Here is a 19841-nt window from a genome sequence, read left to right as displayed (position 1 = left end):
TTTTTAAGCCTCAGCCTCATCATAACCCCATCAACCAAACCTTGCTTCAGAGAGCCTTGGCAATCAGGGATGGAGGGCAGAGCCAGGCAGAAAAGTGCTGATCTCTCGGGAATGTGTGAACACTCTTCGGTGTCTCTTACTGCCTGTGAAGGGAAGCCCACCTACCGGTGGTCTTTTGGACACTCCGGCTTCCTTGACTGAGGTGGCTTTAACTCTGAGTTCACGAACCTTCCGTTGAGGGCACCTCACTTACACAGTCCATGCTTGGAAAGGGCTTTGGGATACCTTTATATGACTATCTGTCCTCATAAGACATTGCAAAGGTGACATTTTTGGACAGCAATTATTTAAGGTCACACTGTCTTGCCAGTCTGATGTCACCTGTATACCTTCTTCCTATAAGAATGGAGGAAGTATCCTAAATGAAATAATTTTCAAGTATACCTTCCTTTTGCTTTGTTTTGTTTTGTTTTGTTTTGTTTTGTTTTGTTTTGTTTTGTTTTGTTTTGTTGAGACAGTCTTATTGTGTAGCCCAGCCTGGCTCTATAGAGACAGTGATGCTCCTGCCTTTGCTTCTTGGTGCTGGGATTGCAAACATGCGCCGTCATCCTTAAAAGAGAGAGTCTTCCCAGCCCCTGCCCCTAATTACAAATAGGTCTCAAGGCCCCGCCCCCACCTATGCTGACCCTGACTGACTGCTGCTGGGCCCCGCAGGCCACCCCTTTGGTGTGCTCACCTTCCTGTTGAAGCGGTCGATGCTGACATGGTGGGCCAGATGAGTCACATTCAGTATCACCAGACAGAATGGGGGCCAGTTCAGATGTCCCTGAAGAAAGACCAGCCTCATCAGCCCAGAGCCCCCTCCACCCCAAGTTCCCCTCCAGCTGTGTGAGTCTAGGATACATGAGCACACCTGCGGGCTGGGTAGAAGGTACTAGACTCTTACCTGATCTCATGCGGGCTCAGATGAAGGAAAGGAGGGAGAGAAAAAGGAAGGAAGGAAAGGAAAGGAGGGAGAGAAAAAGGAAGAAAGGAAAGGAAAGAAGGGAGAGAAAAAGGAAGGAAGAAAGGGAGGGAGGAAGGGAGGGAGGGAGGGAAGTATGAAGGGAGGGACAGAAGAAGGAAGGGAGGGAGGGAAGAAGGAGGAAGGCAGAAAGGGAGGGAAGGAAAAAGAGGACGGGGAGAATACCCCTCCATCCACTTGACTCACTGGTTATCCTAGCAGTCAGCCCCTGCAGGTGACACCTGTGACCTTGGAATGGCTTACCCACTCCTCTATACTTAAGTGTCAACTCCAAAAAGACTGGAAAACTGCAGGGACTGGAATCTCAGGGTCAGGAGGAGGCACACTCTGCTCCACTCGTCCCCTCAGTCACCTGGCCTGAGCAGTTACCATTCCATGAACCCCCAGAGTGGCAGGGTCTACCGTAACCTCTGGCATTCCTTGAACTCCACCTTACCACCCAATCTCCCCTCTCAGCCTAGTTCAGATCTCAGGTTCTGGCAGGGAGAAAAGCAAGGGTCAGTACCGTACCAGGTTGGCACTCTTGCAGTCCAGGACATGCACAGAGATGGTTTCATCTGGGCTCTGGCTGAGGACATAGATGGCCTCCTTGAACAGAGCCGCATGGCTGCCATCGAAAGTTACAAAGCTCAGGTCTGGGAAGATTGAGCATCGGCCTGGGCAGGGACAAAGACCAAGCGGGTGGTCCCAAGGCCACCAGGAAGATGGGCAGGTGAGTCAAACACCCTGGGGGCTGGAGGGTTCCAGGGATCAGGTGTCTCACAGAGTTCAGAGGCCATGAGGGAAGGAAATTTGTCAGGGCAGGAGTCACAGTGAGAGAGATTTCCTGCAGAAGTATGGGAGGGAACACACAGGCATGCTGGGGTAGGGAAAAGACACAGAGGCTCTGACTGGTCCCATAACTCACAGGCACATTCCCATTGTGGGCAGCAGCGATCCCCGCCCACCCGCACAGCGAGGCCCAGGACCCCACAGCGAGGGCGTACGGCACCCTGAGGACAGTGCTGGGTCTGGTTCACACGTATCAGCTGGCCTTCTAGGCATATGTGACGGACACAGTCTTGTTCAGCGATGGGCTGTGGCACAAAGTGGAGCGTTAACATGAGTGACCCTCAGAGCTTACGGTGTTACCTACCTCGACCCTTCTGGAACAAGCCAGAGTCTAGCATGGCAGGTTATATTGAAGTAGAACCAGGGAACCGACGCCTTGTGATGGCTAGTTTCAATAGTCAACCTGAGTCAACCAAGAATCCCTGGGAAGAGAGTCTCAATGAGGGATTGTCTGGATCACGTTGGACTGTGGGCATACCTGTGGTGGGTTGTTTTAATTGATGCGGGAAGACCCAGCTTGAACATGGGCAACACCATTCCTTGGGTTTGAGCCCCGGACTGTGTGAGTGCAGGGGAAGCTAGCTGAGCAGTAAGCATGCATGTGTTCATTCATTCTCACGGTCCAAAGCTCGCTCCCATCCCACCCCGCAGAAACACACCAAGCATTCAATCAGTCCTGGACCCAAAAAGGCAAGTGGCACCCTGCTGTGGTTTCGGGGGACCTGGTGATTTTTAAAGTACCAGGAACTTCAGATAAGGGTGAGCAAGGTCAAGGACACTACTGCCATCTTGTAGCATAGAGTAAATAAAGACGGACAGGAACCTCAACAGACACAGCTTATGGTAATGGCCATGCTAAAGGCAGAGAGAAGGCCACGTCTTGGGGACAATCCACAAAATCGAAGGACCTAACAAGTCACTCACCACACAGGTGGCAGAAGTATTCACTTCGGCCTCCATCGACTCCTCTGCTATACTCTTGGCTGGAGCTGAGCGCCCTGACTGCTCCGTAGTGGCCTGGCGCACTAGATCTTCTTGGGGCTGGAGTCCTGCTGGGGTCCCATAGGCCTCTGCCAGCTGAGGCAACAGAACTAGCGGGCCTTCCCGGGAGGCCGTCCTGGCTGACACCCGGCTTAGGGAGTAGGTTGTGGGCACCAGTGGCACTGTGCCAGCCCGGGGGCCTTCAGCCTCAGTCGCCAAGGGGGTAACAGTATGGCTCACTATAGGTGTGAGTTCTGTGAACCCACCCTGGACAGAGTCAGAGATGAGGGTGGGTGGAGACACCTTCTTAGATAGAATGGCTGCTCTCTGGGTGGTGCTCTTCCGTGGGGCCGCAGACACTGTGGGGGGCACCCCAGCAATCACAGAGGAGGCTCCAAAGCTTGGCAATGTGGCTCCCAGCATCTGGTCTGGAGCCATACCTGTTCCTTGGGGAGGCTTGGGGCTAGGTGAGTGTGCCTGTTCCTCTACAGCAGACATGAGTGGCACTGTCAGACTGAGTGACTGAGTAAGTGGGCTCACAGTCATGGCCGTAGCCAAAGTTGTAGCCTGGTGCTGAGGTGGAGGGGTGGGGATATAGCCTTTGGAGCCAGGTGTGGCCACTGGGGCAGAGGTTCCCACCTTAGCCAAGGGCAGGCTGGTGTCCAGAGGTAGGCCAGAGAGAAGGTGGGGTGGCCGAGTTGGCTCTAGAGAAGCTAAAGCTGTGGCCCCCGGTCTGTGAGCACCTGTGGATGGACTGCCAGCAGCCAGGATCCCCGGGGACAGAGCAGAAGGCCCAGGGGCTGTGGTGGTATGTTGGGCTGGGTGAGGCAGGTCGATGGGGGCTGGGCTTGGGGGTGGGGACACTGGCAACTCTGTAAGCTGGCTGTGCCCAGCTTCTCCCTTCTCTGTGGCTGACACCACCTCCAAGCCCTTGGTGACAAGGGGACTGGCAGGAGCCCTGTGTGCTGTGGTCACTGCAGCCAGGGGCTGGCTGGAACTTGAAGTGCTCTGGGCCAGGACAGACAGGGATGTCATTGTCTTATTTGCCACCTTAGTTACTGCAGTTGACAGGTGGGATCCCGGGGAGGTGGGGGGCCAGGACGTAGCTCCAAGGGAAGTCATAGGTCTGGAAGAGAGGCTCCATAGCCAAGAGGGCTGCAGAGGTGTGGTTTTAACAGGAAAGGAGTCATGACTTGGGACTGTCACAGCTTTGGTCATGAGTGGGAAGCGAGGTATAGGGGGTGACCGGGAAGCGACAGTGGTGTTGGGACTCCCTGTAAAGGTTATGGTCACTTTGGTTGTCTCTGTTGCACCTGATACAATGCCAGATGTGGGCATCTGCAGGGAACTAGGGAGGGAGGACGAGAACCCTGGGGGATGAGAAGTGGTTAGAAGGCTGGCAGCCCCTTCCTCTCTGGCTGTGGCCTCTGTGTGGCCAGCAGGAAAGTTAGATGTTGTAAGGCCCAGGGGTGTCTGCAGTGTGGGTTGGGTGGATCCTGGAGATGGCGCTTGCCCCTCCGTGGCAGCCATTGGTGGGTTTGGGGCTGAGGTGGGTGGGGCTACTGGAACAGGGGCGGGGCTGTAGGCAGAGGCTCCAGGGAGCCCCTGTGGAAGCTGCTGCTCGGCACTGGTGGTGGGTGGCACTTGACCAGGTACCAGAGTCTCATTGCCAAGGGTCTCCGTGGGACCCCGCGGGGCTGGCTCCACACCTAGCACAGACAAGAGAAGAGGCTCAGAAAAAGAGCGACTGCCCCTAGCTGTCCTTAAAGGGTAGTGCTGAGGTAAGGGGCTGGAGGACTGGTACCCTAACTGATGGGTCAAACACAGCTTCTGATGGCAGACAGCCAAGGCCTCTGTCCACAGAAAACAACAAGATGGACTCTGTCCAAAACCAGACCCCAAGCAAGACCTCCACAGCCCACGTTACCTTTCTCTGAAACGGGGACCAGAAAAAAAAAAACCCAGATCAATGAAGATCTTTCCTTCCAGGGCCCTGCTGGAAGCCAGCTGCTCCAGAATGTAGGACCCTGAGCAGAGTTTCTCAGTGACCCCTGGAGACATGAGGGAGTCTGAAGGAGAAAGGAGAACCCCGGGCCGCTTACAGTCTTCCAGGTAGACACATCTCTGTGTGACTTCATCCAGGACCTTAGGAGTGGGACACACAGGGACACAGCCTTCTACCCTAAGGACAGAGCAGGGGGCTAGCTAGTGACCAGAACATGGATAGAACACAGGCCCCATCATCTGTATGGCACACGTGTAAATGCATGCTTATCATACACACCCTCATGGGAAGCTCTACAGACACCTGTCACACACATGTACACTAGCACCTGTGCCCATGTATGTGAGCCTCATGCTCTTGTTTCCTGGCCAGCAGGGAGACACGTATGAACAGTGTGTGGCTCTGTGCACTCCTGTCCACAGGATCAGACTCTCTGCAAGGCCCGTTCCCGCACAGCCCACAGGCTCTTTCTAAGGCTGTCAAAAAAGCTAAAACATAGACCCAGTGCACACATACATATACACCTATGTAGATGCCCACAGATACCAGTTTACACACCCCTGTGATATTCTCAACCACGCTCAACTGCATATAATCAGCTCACACAGATGTGTGAATATGGCCATATACAGCCCATACCTAGTTAGTACATACAAGCACACAGTCAAGCTATATGCACTCCGTGCACCAGTATACAATATGAATATATCACATTTATATGGGGCATGCACATACTTTTGTGATTGGAATCTGAATGTCCCCCATAGAGTCACTGCTGTGCCTCCACACAACAATGGACTGGGTCCTTTTTTTAAACTGTGTCCCCAAATAAACCCTTCCCTGCCCCCTTAAGCTTCTCTTGTCAGCCATTCTGTCACGTGAGAAAAATGGCTAAGACATACACAAAGGCACATTTCCCTGACACAGACACACTCCCATACTCATCTTAGAACACACTCTGGCACCCACCCACACAAGGGTCTGTCTACACATGTGCTCGCAGGTGCGCTCAAACTGTCTCAAAGGCGTTGACGTCGTGCCCACGACCGCCTGGTCTCACCTGGGCACATCCTGGCAGCTGGTTGCCCGTGGGTCCCGGCAGGTTTGGAAACAGGGGCTAGCACAGGCATCGTAGCGCCACTCACAGGTGGGGTAGGCAGCCCCCAAAGGCTTGGCATCTAGAAAGACAATCCCCTCCAAGTCTCTGGACTGAGAGAGGCTGAACACTAGTGCCCAGAATTATCCCAGCTCAGCCCTGTGGTGAGGGCATGTAAGTACACCCAGAAAAAAAGAGAGAGAGAGAAAATAAGAAGTGAGTTTAAGCAGGCTGCATCCATGACAACTGGGGACATGGTCTGGAGAGCCTGCTAGCTTCTCAGCCCTGAGTCCCCACGGGTGTACCTTAAACTCCTAGGGATGGGGACAATATGTACCCTCGGCAGGAAACAGAAGCCAGGCGCACTATGAGCCTCCAGCAGGCTCACGGTTCCTCTCACTTTCACACAGACTGTCTATTTTTACACTACAAGAGTGACTTAGGTCTCAGTCCATCCTGCCACCACTCCCTGACCTGCCAGCATGGAGATCAGACCACCTCCTGTTCCAGGGGTAAACCCCAGGGAGCCCTCCACCTTTGTCAAAAGGCTGAGATTTTTGCCCTCTGGGGAAAGAGAAGAGGAGAGAGGGCAGGGAATGCCACCGAGTGAGGCAGAAGCCCCAGATCCAAGAACGATGCCCCGGCAGACCCTTACCCAGAAGGCGGAAGAGCGCACCACCACGAAACACCTCCGTGTGTTCGTATGCCCGCAGTGCCAGCTCAAGGCCTGATGAGTGGAGGAAGGAGCCAGGCTTTGCCAGGGACTCCAGAGCCACCAGGCCAGCCTGCCATGTCCCCCGGTGCAGCGAGAAGGAAGCGTGCTGATGGAAGGCCTCATCGCGCTGCCACTTAGCCAGCCCTATAGAGCCATTGGCTGTGGTGTGCAGGAAGAAGTTGGGTCTGTCAGCCGCCTCCAGGGACACCACGTCAGGGTCTGCAGAGCCACAGGAGTTAGTTAGGTCAGCATGCAGAGAGAACAGATTTGGGGATACTGCATGCCAGCATGTGTGCTCTCACACTCAGTGGCTGGGATGACAGGTTCCTGGGGACTAGCTGGACCCTGCTCCCCTGTTGCTTCTCCCTCCCACTCACGGGCCACCCTCTGGTCATCGTCTCTGTGGACGGAGGCGGGAGGTTACAGAAGGCCTCAGCTGCCTCTGTCTTCTGTCCTGTCTCTCCTCCTTTTCCACCAGAAAGCCTTGCCTGTCCTGGGGCCTGCTCTGCTTGGCACCAAACAGATAGGAATGGTCCTTCTACAGGGGGACAGTCCACTGAGCATAGAGAACAAGTGGATCCGGTGATTCCAGAAACTCAGCAGTCTCATAATATGTAACCGTCTCCATTTCTTCCTGTCACAGGAATCCCTTATCCCAGGAGGCCCTAAGCTGCCCCGACGGGCAGACCCCACATCTGACTCTAAAGTCGTCTCTTTCTTGCTGATGTGTACCATAGGACTGGAACTCCTGCTGGACAGTGACTGTGTCCCTTAATGTCTCTGGTTCCTGTGCTTGCCCTGTGCTTAAGACTCAGTGAGAGGGAGAAAGGAGGAGAGAAGAAGGAGGAAAAAAAAGGGGAGGGGCAAAGAGAGGGGGAGGTGAGGGGAAAAGAGAGAGGAAGGGAGCAAGGAGGGGAGAGAAGCCGGAAGCCGGAAGAGAAAGGAGAGTAGATGCTGACCCCAGGATTTGGGATTTTCGTTACAACAATAGTCTGGCTGAGGGTGGGGATGGGGAAAACCTGTCTCAGTCCCATCGTAGGCAGTTTGGGGTCACAGAGGTAAAAAAAAAAAACTAGTCAGAACTAGAAACAACAAGTGGGATTGGAGCCCTGTGGGTGGCTGCAGGCTTCAGCGTCCCCCACACCCCCATCAACACCGCCTTTTCTGAGACGGCTGGACAGGAGCCAAAGGGTGGGCCTTACCATGGGCCTTGGCCTTGTACAGAGCAGCTGTCAGCAGGAAGCTTGAAATGTCCCCTGGCGCCAGATCCTCTGCCCTCACAAGGGCTATGTCACTGTCTACTGCCTTCGTGGCCACAAGAGTACCGCCAGCCGCCACACTGGACAGCTGGTAGGGACCCTTACCTAGCGCTGGAGAGAAAAGTCTCTGTCACAAGTGTCACCGCCAACTCACATGTACTGATCAGAAGTTCTGATCAGAAGTTCAGAAGAGTCAGGGTGCTGGAGAGGGCCTCTTGATGGCTTACAGGAGCCTTAGTAGATCTGAAGAGACAGGATCCCCAGGCTAGCAGTCCCAAAGGAGACAGACCCTCCCTCTGTGCTTAAGCCATTGCACAGGGAGCCCATGACAGTCACCTCTGAAAGCATGGGCCATTACCATAGCAGACATTGTTTTGTCAGAGTTGCCTTTGGGAAAATACAATACACTGGTCTCTGCCCACCTCGTCCTGAGGGATGACAGTCAAGAGCCCAGAGCTCAGTTTGTATCTGTGTATTTCATACACATGTCTTGTTTGTGTTTGGAGGAGATGGAGCTGTGGGTAGAGGGTGGAAGGCATGTAGGTGTCCTAGACATTTGTGACAGCTCAATAAATGGTTTTCCTGCCTCTGCTGTGTCCCATAGGTGTCTGGGTCACCTTCCTAGAAACTGTCCCCTGTGGCTTTCCTCATCCCCAAGACAGAGTCTTAAGAGCACAGCTTTAATTCAGGGCTCTGCCATACTGGACCCCTGCTTTGCCCTCTACCCCACAAGGGGTCCTGTCACACTGGAATTCCTTCCTGTTTCACTGGAGGAGCCACATGCCTGTCCTAGCTCATCTCTGCCACACGGTCCCACTCCTCCCGCCGAGAAATCCTCCTCCTTCTGCGCCTGAAAGACACCTACCCAGTCCCTGGGGACCAGCTCATTTGTCACCTCCTTTGAGCTGTTCTCCCTGCATACCCTCTTCTCCACACCCTACCAGCCCCAGAAGCAAATGCACACCAGTCACAGCTCTGTGCTGTGGCTCTGAACTGGGCTTTCCCATCTGTATCCTTCATTAGAAAGCAGACAGTGTGCTGTGCTGGTAAATGATCAGCAAACAGCTCCCCCAACACAAACAAACAAGCAAACAAAAAGCAGTGTGCCACACTGGCTGGTTTCAATGGGGTGGACACTCAAAGCCAGTTTCAACAGACTCAGGGTTCAGAGCTCGCACATGATGCTGGGACACTCCCCTGTACCTCTGCAAGGGTCCTCTTTCCCAGAACCCCATGAGGTCTGGGCCACAGAAGATGCTGGGAGAAAAACCGAGGCAAGGACTGGGCGAGTGGGAGGGAGGGTGGGTGGAGGATGCTAGAAGCAGCTTGTCCTTTGCCAGTTACTAACACCCCAAATGCCGCAGAGGAGAGAACTGCTCAGAACGGTGCTGCTGAAATGTCTCGCCTGATGTCACAGGGATGCTTCTGTCCCTGGGAACGAAGCTCTCCTTTCAGAGTCATCCCTTTGGGCACTGAAGATCCAGGGCCATCAGCAGCCCCTTGGAGCTACCATTGACAGGACTGGGCTGGTCCAGCCGCCATCTATGGATCCCTAGTCTTCTCTCTGTGTCCTTTCCACCAGGGACACATGGCTATTAATGTATGATGCTGGCTGCCAGGCTCTCCCAGCATCCCTCAGTTTCTACCTGTTACAGGGTTCTCCTGGCAGGCATACCCCAAAGCTGCTCTGCCCTGTATAATCCAGCCATTTTGGTTACTGTTTTCTTGTTTGTTTGTTTGTTTGTTTGTTTGTTTGTTTTTTATCCTTTTACCCTTTGGCCTCTGCCTCCTGACCTCTTGGCTCCCCTTCCCTATTCTTCTTGCATGGCCTGGCTCAGGGTCAGGTTCACTATGGAGTCTGATATTTCCTGTCTACAATAAACTTTCTGTTCCACAATACCTAGCAGCAATCATGTTCTTCTTATTCCTTTTTTGTCCCCTCTTCAATAGTCTTGCCTGGAAAGATGCTTCTTAAGCCCAAACTTGCACCAAAATGTGCATGACGCCTGTGCCCACACTGTCACAGACCAGCTCCTGCAGGCTGTTGCTGGAAGGAGATCTAGGGGCTTGGAAGGGCTAGAGGCACTGAGTGCCTCCAGGACACCACCATGACCCAAGTGGACGAAGCTTGATGCTAAGAAATTCTGGCAGCCATCCTGCCACAGTCTATTCAACCTCTGATCGAATTGATTGAATGGCTCTAATACTGGACATTAAATCTCCCTTGGACCCTAGCAATGACTTGTATTTTTATATTCATTACTAATCTAGATATTAGTGTATATATATTCCTGAACCCTTGAGCACTTGAAGACCTGTCTAGGTTTTCAGCAACCGTCCTTAGGGAAAGCAGTTTACACCTGCTTTTGACAACTCAGGTCTTCTGAGAACTCTGGGTAAATTCCGTGAGCTTGTTGGGCCCAATTAGGAAGGCTGCGGGCTGAGCCCACTGATAGAGATGGGTGTCTGCTGCCTGCCAGATTTGCCCTGAATGATGGAACCCCTGAAAAGGTTCCTGCCCTGGACCTCACAGGGACACTAGAGTAACTGTGGATACAGGTCCTGGACACCTCTGAGCCCTCACCATCAAGACTTTACAAAACACACCCCCTTCCATTGACATATCACACCTTCTCCAGGGCCAGCAGCTTGTGTTGAATTCAGCACTGATGTGGCCCAAGGGCAGAGCCCCTGAGGCTCTACCTGGGAGGAAATTGGCTTACCTTTGTTGAAGAAGTCACAGTCATATGCTAAAGAAGAAAGAAGGGAGATTTCCCATGAGTAGGGCACTCACACCCAACCTCTGCCCTTAATCAAAAACTGGGTCTGGCCCATTTCCAAAACTCTAAGACTGAGGGATGGCCTTGGAAAACTTGTCTCTTTTGTTTCAGGGGAGGAGTTGTTTGTTTTGTTTTGTTTTGTTTTGTTTTGTTTTGTTTTGTTTTGTTTTGTTGAGACAGGGTTTCTCTGTGTAGTCCCGACTGTACTGGAACTCACTCTGTAGACCAGGCTGGTCTGGAACTCAGAGTTCTACCTGCCTCTGCCTCCCCAGGGCTGGGATTAAAGGCGTGCACCACCACTGCCCAGACATCCATATGCCTTAAGGGGAGGAAATACAATGGCCTCTCCCCATACCCAAGTTCAAGGCTCAAAGCCTGCTTGGATTAGCAGTTACCAGTGAGATGAATGAATGAATGAATGAATGAATGAATGAATGTTGGACAAAAGAGTGTGTTATGTGTGGCCATAAATGTCAAGATTAGAATGAAGGGCTATGAGTAAGGTGTAGCCCTCACTCATAGAACAGATAGGTAGAGTGCTTGCCTAGCTTATACAAGGTGCTGGGCTCAATCTCCAGCATTGTGTTTTTATGGTGTGGTGGTGCACATCTGTCATCCAAGAACTTAAGAGGTGGAGGCAGAAATATCAAGTTCAGGGTCATCCTTGGCTATATAGGGAGTTTGAAGTAAGCCTGGACTAGAGACCCTGTCTCAAAGACAATAACAGAACTCGAGTGTAGAAGCTCTGGTTGGATATGTTGCAGAAGAGCCACCAAAGAATCAATGCAAACATGAAACTGAAGTTGCTCAGCCTTGGATGGAAGGGGACAAAGGGCCTTCAGGACCCCAGGCGTCTCCAAAACCTGCTTTGGCCCCACCAAAGATCTCTTAGGAGGTAAAGTATGGACCCATTGCGCCCTCTAGTGGAAGTCTGCATCTATTCTGTAGCCTCTCTTACTGATTCTTCAGCCCACAATGGGGGAGCTGAGCTGACCTTGTCAGACTATGCCAACCAAGAACACGCAAAGTTACGAGGGACCAGCTGGGTGCACCTGAGGTAAACACTGAGGACGGATTTGCCTCACACACAGGGGTGTGGTGTGAAAAAAGTCACCAACTCCTCTTCATACCCTAAACTCACAATCAACACATTTGCCTGTGCCCTCTTTCCTTCTTGCAAGGTCATTAAGGACCAGGAGATAGAGCCAGGCATAGTATACATGCTTTTAATCCCAGCACTTGGGAGGCAGAGACAGGAGGATCCCTGTGGGTTGGGGGCCATCCTGGTTTATGTAATAAGCTCCAGGACAGCCAGGGCGAAATAGAGAGACCCTGTCTCAAAAAGCTTAAACAAAAAGAGTAAGGGGCTGGCTTTCATGAGGCTACGGGCAAAAACATGTTTGTCCTCCGTGTAGACCCTGAGAGTTGAACCATAAACCTCTAAGATAGGGCTGGGGGTATGACTCTGTTGGGTACCCACACAAGGAGCGAGTTCTAGCCAGTGTTGGGGACACAGAAGCAAATGGATCTCTGGGGCCAACCAGTCTAATGGCTACACACCGATGCAAGATCACTTTTGCAAAGACGTCTGTCCCCTATCTGTCCAACCTTGGATTTAAACTACTTGCTCTTGATCTGAACACCACTTATTTTACTGTGTCAGCAAAGGGCTTTTCCTACTCATGTATTGTGTGTGTGGCAGGGGGATGCATGTACCATGACCTGCATGTGGCTGTGGAGGTCAGAGAACAACTCCTTCCATCATGTGGGTCCTGGGACAAACTTCGGTTGTCACTGTTGGCAGCAAGAGCCTTTGCCTGCTGAGCCATCTCACTGGCCCAGGAGTACTGATCTAAAGATATCTTGTATAATATTTCTCACTTTTCCCCTCCTCCTTTCTCATAAGCTCATAGCCCAGTATGGAACACGTATCCCCATTATGATATTTTAATATTTACTAAATTCCTTATTTATCTTTGGAGAAATTATTTCTGTTTTGTTTAGATTAATATCTAATTCCGCTTTAATGGGACATTCTAAACAATCAAAATGAACACAAAAGGTTCATAATAAACACATATCAAAACATTAAAATCATGAGTAATGGGATTCCCACTGGGTTGTCATGGAGCGTAGACACAGGGGAAACTGATAATACAGACCTTTTGTTTTGTTTTTCTTTGTGTAGCCCTGGCTGTGCTGCAACTCACTCTGTAGACCAGACTAGCCTAGAACTCACAGAGATCCTCCTGTGTCTGCCTCCCGAGTGCTGGGAGCATCTTTGATATTCATTCACTAGCACTGTTTTTGCGGCAGTTTTTAATTTTTAAGGATACTGCATTAAAATGCTATTGAGTTGGATCCCTGGGTTTACTGGCATCCCTGTAAGTGCACAGCCCTGGCAGGTGCTTCAGCCTCGTCGTCCTGATTATTACGAGACAGCACACATGTCGATTCTCATGGTAGATCCTCCAGAAACATGTGTATCCCTCTCCACCCTGAAGGGTGGTTATCAGAGGCAAGGAGAGAGGAGACCCCACCAGGATCCAGCATCTATGCTGAAGGGTCTCAGGGGCAGCAGGTAGAAAAAATGAGGCCAAGGGAAGATATTCCTCCACCTTCTTCATGAGGTCCTCCTGCCTGGAGCCAACACCCCTGTGTCTACTAACAGTGTTGCACAGCACCAAGCCAGAACTGTGAGCTTTGCATCATTGAATGTTCTCAGCATCTGCGAGATGGGGACTTAGCTTTCCTCCTGTGCTATGCAGAAGGGAATGAACCCAGGCCTCAGCCTGGCAGAACTGGCATCTGGACCAGATCGTCTTCTCTTTTTGAACTTGGGCCCTGGCCACTGACTCCAAAGTGAGATCAGGAAATCCCTCTATGGGATACTGGAATCTAAGGGAACTGACCAATTAATTTAATCTTCTTCATATTCTATTTCTCCCTTTACTTATTCTGTATGTTTTATGATATACATCTATACTCCGTATAGTATATGCATATGTACATATACAAATATATACACATACATATATATAGTATGTGTGTGTGTGTGCATGTGCATACATATTTTCATCTCATGGAGGCATCCACAGACCCCTGTTTTGAGTAAGCAGGGCCTCTCTCCACAGCTCGACTGATGGAGAACTTCTTTGGTCCTTTATCCTGTTTGAGCTTGCAGTAAGTGAATAAGGACCAGTTGATTCCTAGTTTCCAGATGATAAAAACTGAGCCTCAGAGAAGTCAGGCAGCTTGCTTGAGGTCACACAACGTGCAAAGCCAGTTTGGAGTCCAGGGTTTCTCACTGACTCTCCTAGCAATGAGGTTAACACAGGCCTGCACCAGCCTCTTCATGGATAACCAGCAACCCTACTATCCTGAGTGACCTTGGGCATGGTGTGCAGCTCTCTGGTCTCTCTGTCTCTCTGTCTCTGTCTCTGTCTCTGTCTCTCTCTCTGGCTCTCTCTCTCTCTCTGGCTCATGGATTGCAACACAGGAATATACACCATAGGGATTGTATGCATCCCTATTGTGGGACCCCTGCAACCGTCTGGAACACTCACGGCAGATGCGGGGTGTCCGCCAGTCAATGACCACCCCGTGCTGACAACACTGATGGGCATAGGCAGCTACACTGGCACAGAAGCACTCACAGTCGCCACCCCGGCTGCAGCCACATGTGTCCGTCAGGCAGTTTGAGTAAAACCAAGTGACATCAACCTAGGAAGTTCAGAGGATTCTGTATGCCAAGTCTGTCTCTTTTCTTGTGACAGCACAACATAAAAGATGCTCACTGGTAGGGTGAGCTGTCCACATAGAATGAGGGATATGGGAGAGGCAGCCAGCTTGGAAAGCACTGGCAGATACCCACTTTATGAAACTCATCCTGAACCCAGGACATTGGACCCAGGGAAGTAGGGAACCACTAAAAAACAGACAGAGTGGGACCTGCCCACCCAGGCTGAAGACAACAAAGACTAGTCTGCAATGGCCTTTGAAGCCCCGGAGGAGCCATGTGGAGCTGAGCCCCAGTTCCCATCTCTATGGAGGACACAAAAATGGCAGAGGTCCAGCAAGGAGTCTGTGCCCACTCTGCAGCAGAACTTCCTCACAAGCAGGGAGAGCCAGGCCGAGAGCACAGAGGCATGGCTGGTTGTCCCTGGATATCAGGGACTCAGGGAAGGCTCACCTGAGCAGAGCTGAGGCAGGAGAATGTCAGAGAAGAGATGGGTCTCTCCTCTTTTAAGGGGGTCTTTGAGTAGAAGGGGTCCTGGGAAGGTTGGATGGACTTAGGAGGGGCCAAGGTGGGTCCACTCACCACAAGGAGGCACTCACCACTGGGTGGCAGGTCTCGAACACCTCACTGAGCAGAATACCACACTCCTTCCTTGCAAATGGTTCTCGGAGAGGATTCAGGACACAAGTGTCCCTGGGATCAGGGGTATCTGGGCACTGAAGGATAAAGGAAAGGCTGTGCCTATGGCACTGAGCACAAAGGCTCTCCCTATTCCTTAAGTGCCTTTGTCTGGTCATATAGGGGCCCTGAAACTGCCTGCTTGATACCCAGGTCCTTGGTTAACCCCCTCCCCTGGAGAGGGGGAGGAGCCTCCAACTCGCTTCCAACCAAGAGAACACACCAAAGGATCTGGGGACACACCAAGTTATGAGTCTGCAGTCACGTGATTGTGTCAGATTGAGGTTTCAGAGCCCTCGCTAGAGCCTCTCCCTTACTGCCTGTGTGTGAGAAAGAAGGGAGCCATGTTGGGAACTGTTGCAGGATATTTGATCACACTGTGAACCCCGAGATTGTATTACTTACTGGAAAAGATAAAAACTGTTTCTAGCTGTGGTGTGGCTCAGCCCTAGCACACACCTTTCATCCACGAGCTTTCTGCTTATTGTAAGCTGGGTTAAGTAACGTCAACCCATGGGTCAAGAGACAGAGCAAGCCAGCAGTTGACAGGCAGTGAACAGAGAGGGGAAAACAGAGTGTGAGGGAGCCAGGAGGACAAATAGAGAGGTGCACAGGAAGTAGAAGGGAGGGACACTGAGTTTGAAGGGTGTTTGAGAAGGGAAGGAGGAGAACTTTGGGGACGTTGGCTGAGGAGGAAAGTCAGCTGGGTGCTTTCTCTATCTCTGAGCTGAGTCTTTACTTTTTTTATTTTTTTATTTTTTTAGTAAAATCTAATGCTTGAGATTTTGTTTAAAAAAAAATTCAGTGAACTCCTTATGACAGGAAATATGAGTGGCTTCTAAGAGCTGAGGGTGGTCTCTGGTTGACTGTTATTGAGAGCCTACAGGTCCAGGAATGGAAATTACCCACAGATACCCACATATGGATGCTCTGAGTGAGATCCCAGACCTGGCTGTCCACTTTGTCTGCAGCCTATGGGGCAGAGAGTACAGACCCCAGGCTCAATGTTCTGATTCCTAACCAGCAGGAACTGAGCTAAGACACCTGTTGCTTAGTGGTGTCACACTGAGCAGCATTGCTGCACAGCAAAGGATGCTTAATGTAGACATCCCCAGAGATGGCCCTCCTTCTCCAGGCCTAAATTTTTATGCACTGACTACTCAGTATCCCCGAAGTTACCAGCAGTGAAGATCAGTGGATCAGTGTTAGGTATATCACAAATATAAGATCAGGCATCCATTCAGCTTTTCTAAAATGAGAGCAGATGCCATGCCCAATTGCTATGCCTTGCCCTGTCTCCATCTACCTTCCCATAAAAAAAAAATTAAGATCCATCCAGTGCAGACAAGCCATATATGAAAAGTCTTATCCCCATTCCCCATTGCTGCACCCAAGGCAGACATAACTAATCAATCACACCTTGCAGGCAGCCTCTTGGGACTGGTGAGGGTTTTCTACTGACACAGCCCCCTTACTTCAACAGAAGACTAAGGTCGTCCAGCAATCCCAAGGATAAGTCAAGAATCTCCTACTCTCAGTTCAAAGCTGTTTCCCTGACAACTCACAGTTTGGTAGTGCCGGGCATCTCCTAACCCACATGGGTACCCCTGTGTTTCTGCTTATCTTCTCCATCTCCGAGGCCGTGACTCTGATAGTCACCTGTTTAAAATGACTGATCTGCTAAATCCCACCCTCGGTCTCACCTTCTCTATGAAGTAGTGATGATGGGGAGGGTGGCTAAGCCTGGCATACTTCAACAAGTCCCGCCTTCCAAATTAGGTGGCCCTCTTGTCTAGGCTTGGAAGTCTATCTCTTCCCAAATATGTTACTAGTTCCCTGAGTTTGGCCAAGGTCAAGGTGGGCTGCTTGCCTTGTGAGTCAGGGATAGAATCTTAGGCTAGGGATACCAGGCAGAGGCAGAGGACATTCCCAGGAAGAGCCTAGCACGAATGGGCTTCTCCCCTAGCTTGGGTCCAGGATTTGTATGATCCATCAGAGAGAGAAAGGGTCCCAGCCATTCTGGAAGGCCTTACCTCCACCGCAGCCCAACTGCTTCCAAACTCCTGGGGGTTTGTTAACTCCAGGTTCTCTGGGGTCCGCATCTCATTGATGGTTTTCAGGTCAAAGTTCCCACAGAGGCCCACCAACTGACCCTGAGATGAGAGAGAGCCTCCATGTTAGCTGAGAGTTTAGTAGGGCTGAACTGCAGCACCAAGACTATTGATCCAGAAGCTATTGCAGAGAGCATGTTAAAGAAGGATAGGGTAGGGCCAGAGAACGGTGCCAGAACAGAGTGGAAAGCAATGGACAGGACAGGGTTGTGCTCCTCCCAGCCCCTCAGAGAGGAGCAGCTCAGCCAAGCACAGCAGCAGCTTGCCTCAGCCCAGGGCAATGGTAGAGACTGTGGCACTCAAGTCTCATGACTACCTGCCACTGAGGGCCCGCCTGGACATGCACAGTGGTTCTCTGGTCCCACAAGAGGGTGATGTGTTCCCGTGGGAAATGCACCAGTGTGAAAAAGCCTGCTCTCCAGATGTGGACAGCCTGCTTCTCATCCAGGAAGCTCTCGGGACTCTAGAGAGATAGAATTAGTCAGTCCCTCAGCACCAAGTCTAACAGAAGTGGCCATGAGTCACTGCCCCATCCAAAGACCTCACCAACATCTCCCCCTTCCTCCACCCTGAGGTTGACCTCTGCTCCCACCCTTCATGAAGAACCCAGTCAGAGCTTCTGCCTCAGTGGAACTCCTGATCCCAACCCTCCCCAACTCCATCACCACCCATCTGTGCACAACCCTTCCCAGGGCAGGCCCTTACGGGATCCCCGGAGTCGTCATCAAAGATGATGAGTGAGCTGCCAACGTTGATGGAGATGGACTTCCTGCAGATGACGCCGGAGCCATAGCAGTTCACATCCTCCACCATGACAGAGAAGCTGAGCTCGGATGTACTCTGAGGAAAAAAGAAGAAGCCAGTACAGCCAGGGAGAGGAGACGTCCCATGAAGAGCACAGAAGAGAAGGGATGTGGACTTTAAGGGAATGTTTCACCCATTTATTTTTTTGTGAGTGTTGGTGTGGAGGGGTTTGTGTGCACGTGTGCATGTGTGTGTAACATGTGCAGCTGTGCACAGATACATATGCACATGCACTGTGGAAGCCAGGGAATGAGCTTGGATGACATTGCTGGATTCTATCCACCTTGATAGTGAAGCATAATCTCCCACTGGCCTGGAACTCACCAAGTTGGCTAGGTCAATCCAGGGAGCCCCAGGGATTTGCTTGTCTCTGCCTCCACAGCACTGGGCACACAACAAGTTCAGCCCAGCTTTTATGTGGCTTCTGGTAATGATCTCAGGCCCCCATGTTGCAAAGCAATAGTTCTATTGTCCCAGCAACCTCCCCGGCCCTGAACATAGTTCTCATCAACTGTGTGGCTTTGGGCAGCTTTCTTCAGTTCTCTGATGTTTAGTGTCATTTTTCTGGCTACCTAGTGTAGTGTTTAGCAGGCGGTGAGTCTCCCCCAAAGGGTCTGAGAGATGAATGAGTAAGTGAATTGGTGTAACAGGGATGGAGAGGAGACACATGGTCTTGCATACTGTATAAGATGTCTTACAGACTGTATATTCTACCTTACATATAAGTGGTCTATGCTGGAAGCTTGCCTGTATCAATAATATATTAAATATATACCATTTTTCTTCAGTAATTCCACTCCTAAGAACTAAGAGATGTAGCCACATACGTCTTTGTTGCATCCCTGAAGTACTGCCACCGAGCTAAAACTCATGCATCCCCATGTGGTAATATACTCTCTGTGACGAACATTCCAACCAGCATTAAAAATAACATATCACAGTTGAGGTGGTGGTGCACACCTTTAATCTGCTCCTGGGAGGCAGAAACAGGTGAAACTCTGTGGGTCTGAGGTCAACCTAATCTACAGAGCAAATTCCAGGATAGCCGGGGCTACACAGAGAAATTCTGTCTTAAAACAAAATGAAACAAAAAACAAACAAGTAAAAACCAGAGCGTGTACTGACAGTGGATAATAATACCCAAGGCACACTATAAAATGGGAAAAGAAAGCTGTGGCGTCTTATTTATATAACCTAAACAGTGTGTGTGTGTGTGTGTGTGTGTGTGTGTGTGTGTGTGTGTGTGTGAGAGAGAGAGAGAGAGAGAGAGAGAGAGACAGACAGACAGACAGACAGACAGACAGAGACAGAGACAGAGACAAACAGACAGAGAGAGTCAGACAGAGAGGCAGAGACTCTATCTCAGAACTAATTAAAATTCTTGTTTTTTTTTCAATATGGGCACCATGGTTCATGTCTGTCCTCCGTCTGCTCAGGAGGTTGTGACAGAGCTCACTCAAACCTGAGAATCTGGATTCATCTTGGGCAATATGACAAGATCTTCATCTCAAATACATAGACACATAACAAAACTAAAACCAAATGGCACAGGTTCAGTGGTATGTGTCTCGTGGCGTTATTGACATTACGTGAAAGACTCCAGCACAACATTCGTCCCTAGGCAAGACACCGTGAGAGGTTCCACTTTGCCAGCATGTGCGAGCTCTGACCACAAAAGTCAATAATAAGTGCATGTTCAGCTCTGTCATTACAGTGATTGCCGACCCTCACAGGATGAGACAGATGCCCATAAGGAAATCAGTGTCTCCAGGAATCTCCTGTCCTGCCCCCACCCCCAACCCCCAACCCTGCTGGTAT

At 51.0% G+C, this 19841-nt stretch overlaps 1 protein-coding gene across 2 annotated transcripts in view; it reads right to left on the bottom strand.

Moving 5' to 3' along the window:
• Positions 1-19841, bottom strand: part of Otog (otogelin) — a 70448-nt gene that overhangs the window by 19670 nt on the left and 30937 nt on the right. For both annotated transcript variants that reach the window (NM_013624.2, XM_017322025.1), the window contains 14 exons: positions 17925-18059; positions 17536-17682; positions 17142-17261; positions 15030-15146; positions 14258-14414; positions 10635-10661; positions 7855-8022; positions 6593-6871; positions 5902-6019; positions 4939-5018; positions 2780-4545; positions 1932-2100; positions 1535-1680; positions 737-826 (listed from right to left, as the gene is read on the bottom strand). In NM_013624.2, the coding sequence (NP_038652.2) occupies positions 737-826; positions 1535-1680; positions 1932-2100; positions 2780-4545; positions 4939-5018; positions 5902-6019; positions 6593-6871; positions 7855-8022; positions 10635-10661; positions 14258-14414; positions 15030-15146; positions 17142-17261; positions 17536-17682; positions 17925-18059 (3519 nt within the window). The remainder of the gene's footprint in view (positions 1-736; positions 827-1534; positions 1681-1931; positions 2101-2779; positions 4546-4938; positions 5019-5901; positions 6020-6592; positions 6872-7854; positions 8023-10634; positions 10662-14257; positions 14415-15029; positions 15147-17141; positions 17262-17535; positions 17683-17924; positions 18060-19841) is intronic.

Source organism: Mus musculus, chromosome 7, assembly GCF_000001635.26.
Source record: "Mus musculus strain C57BL/6J chromosome 7, GRCm38.p6 C57BL/6J".
Classification (NCBI taxonomy): Eukaryota; Metazoa; Chordata; class Mammalia; order Rodentia; family Muridae; genus Mus; species Mus musculus.
This window is presented reverse-complemented; position numbering and strand designations above follow the sequence as displayed.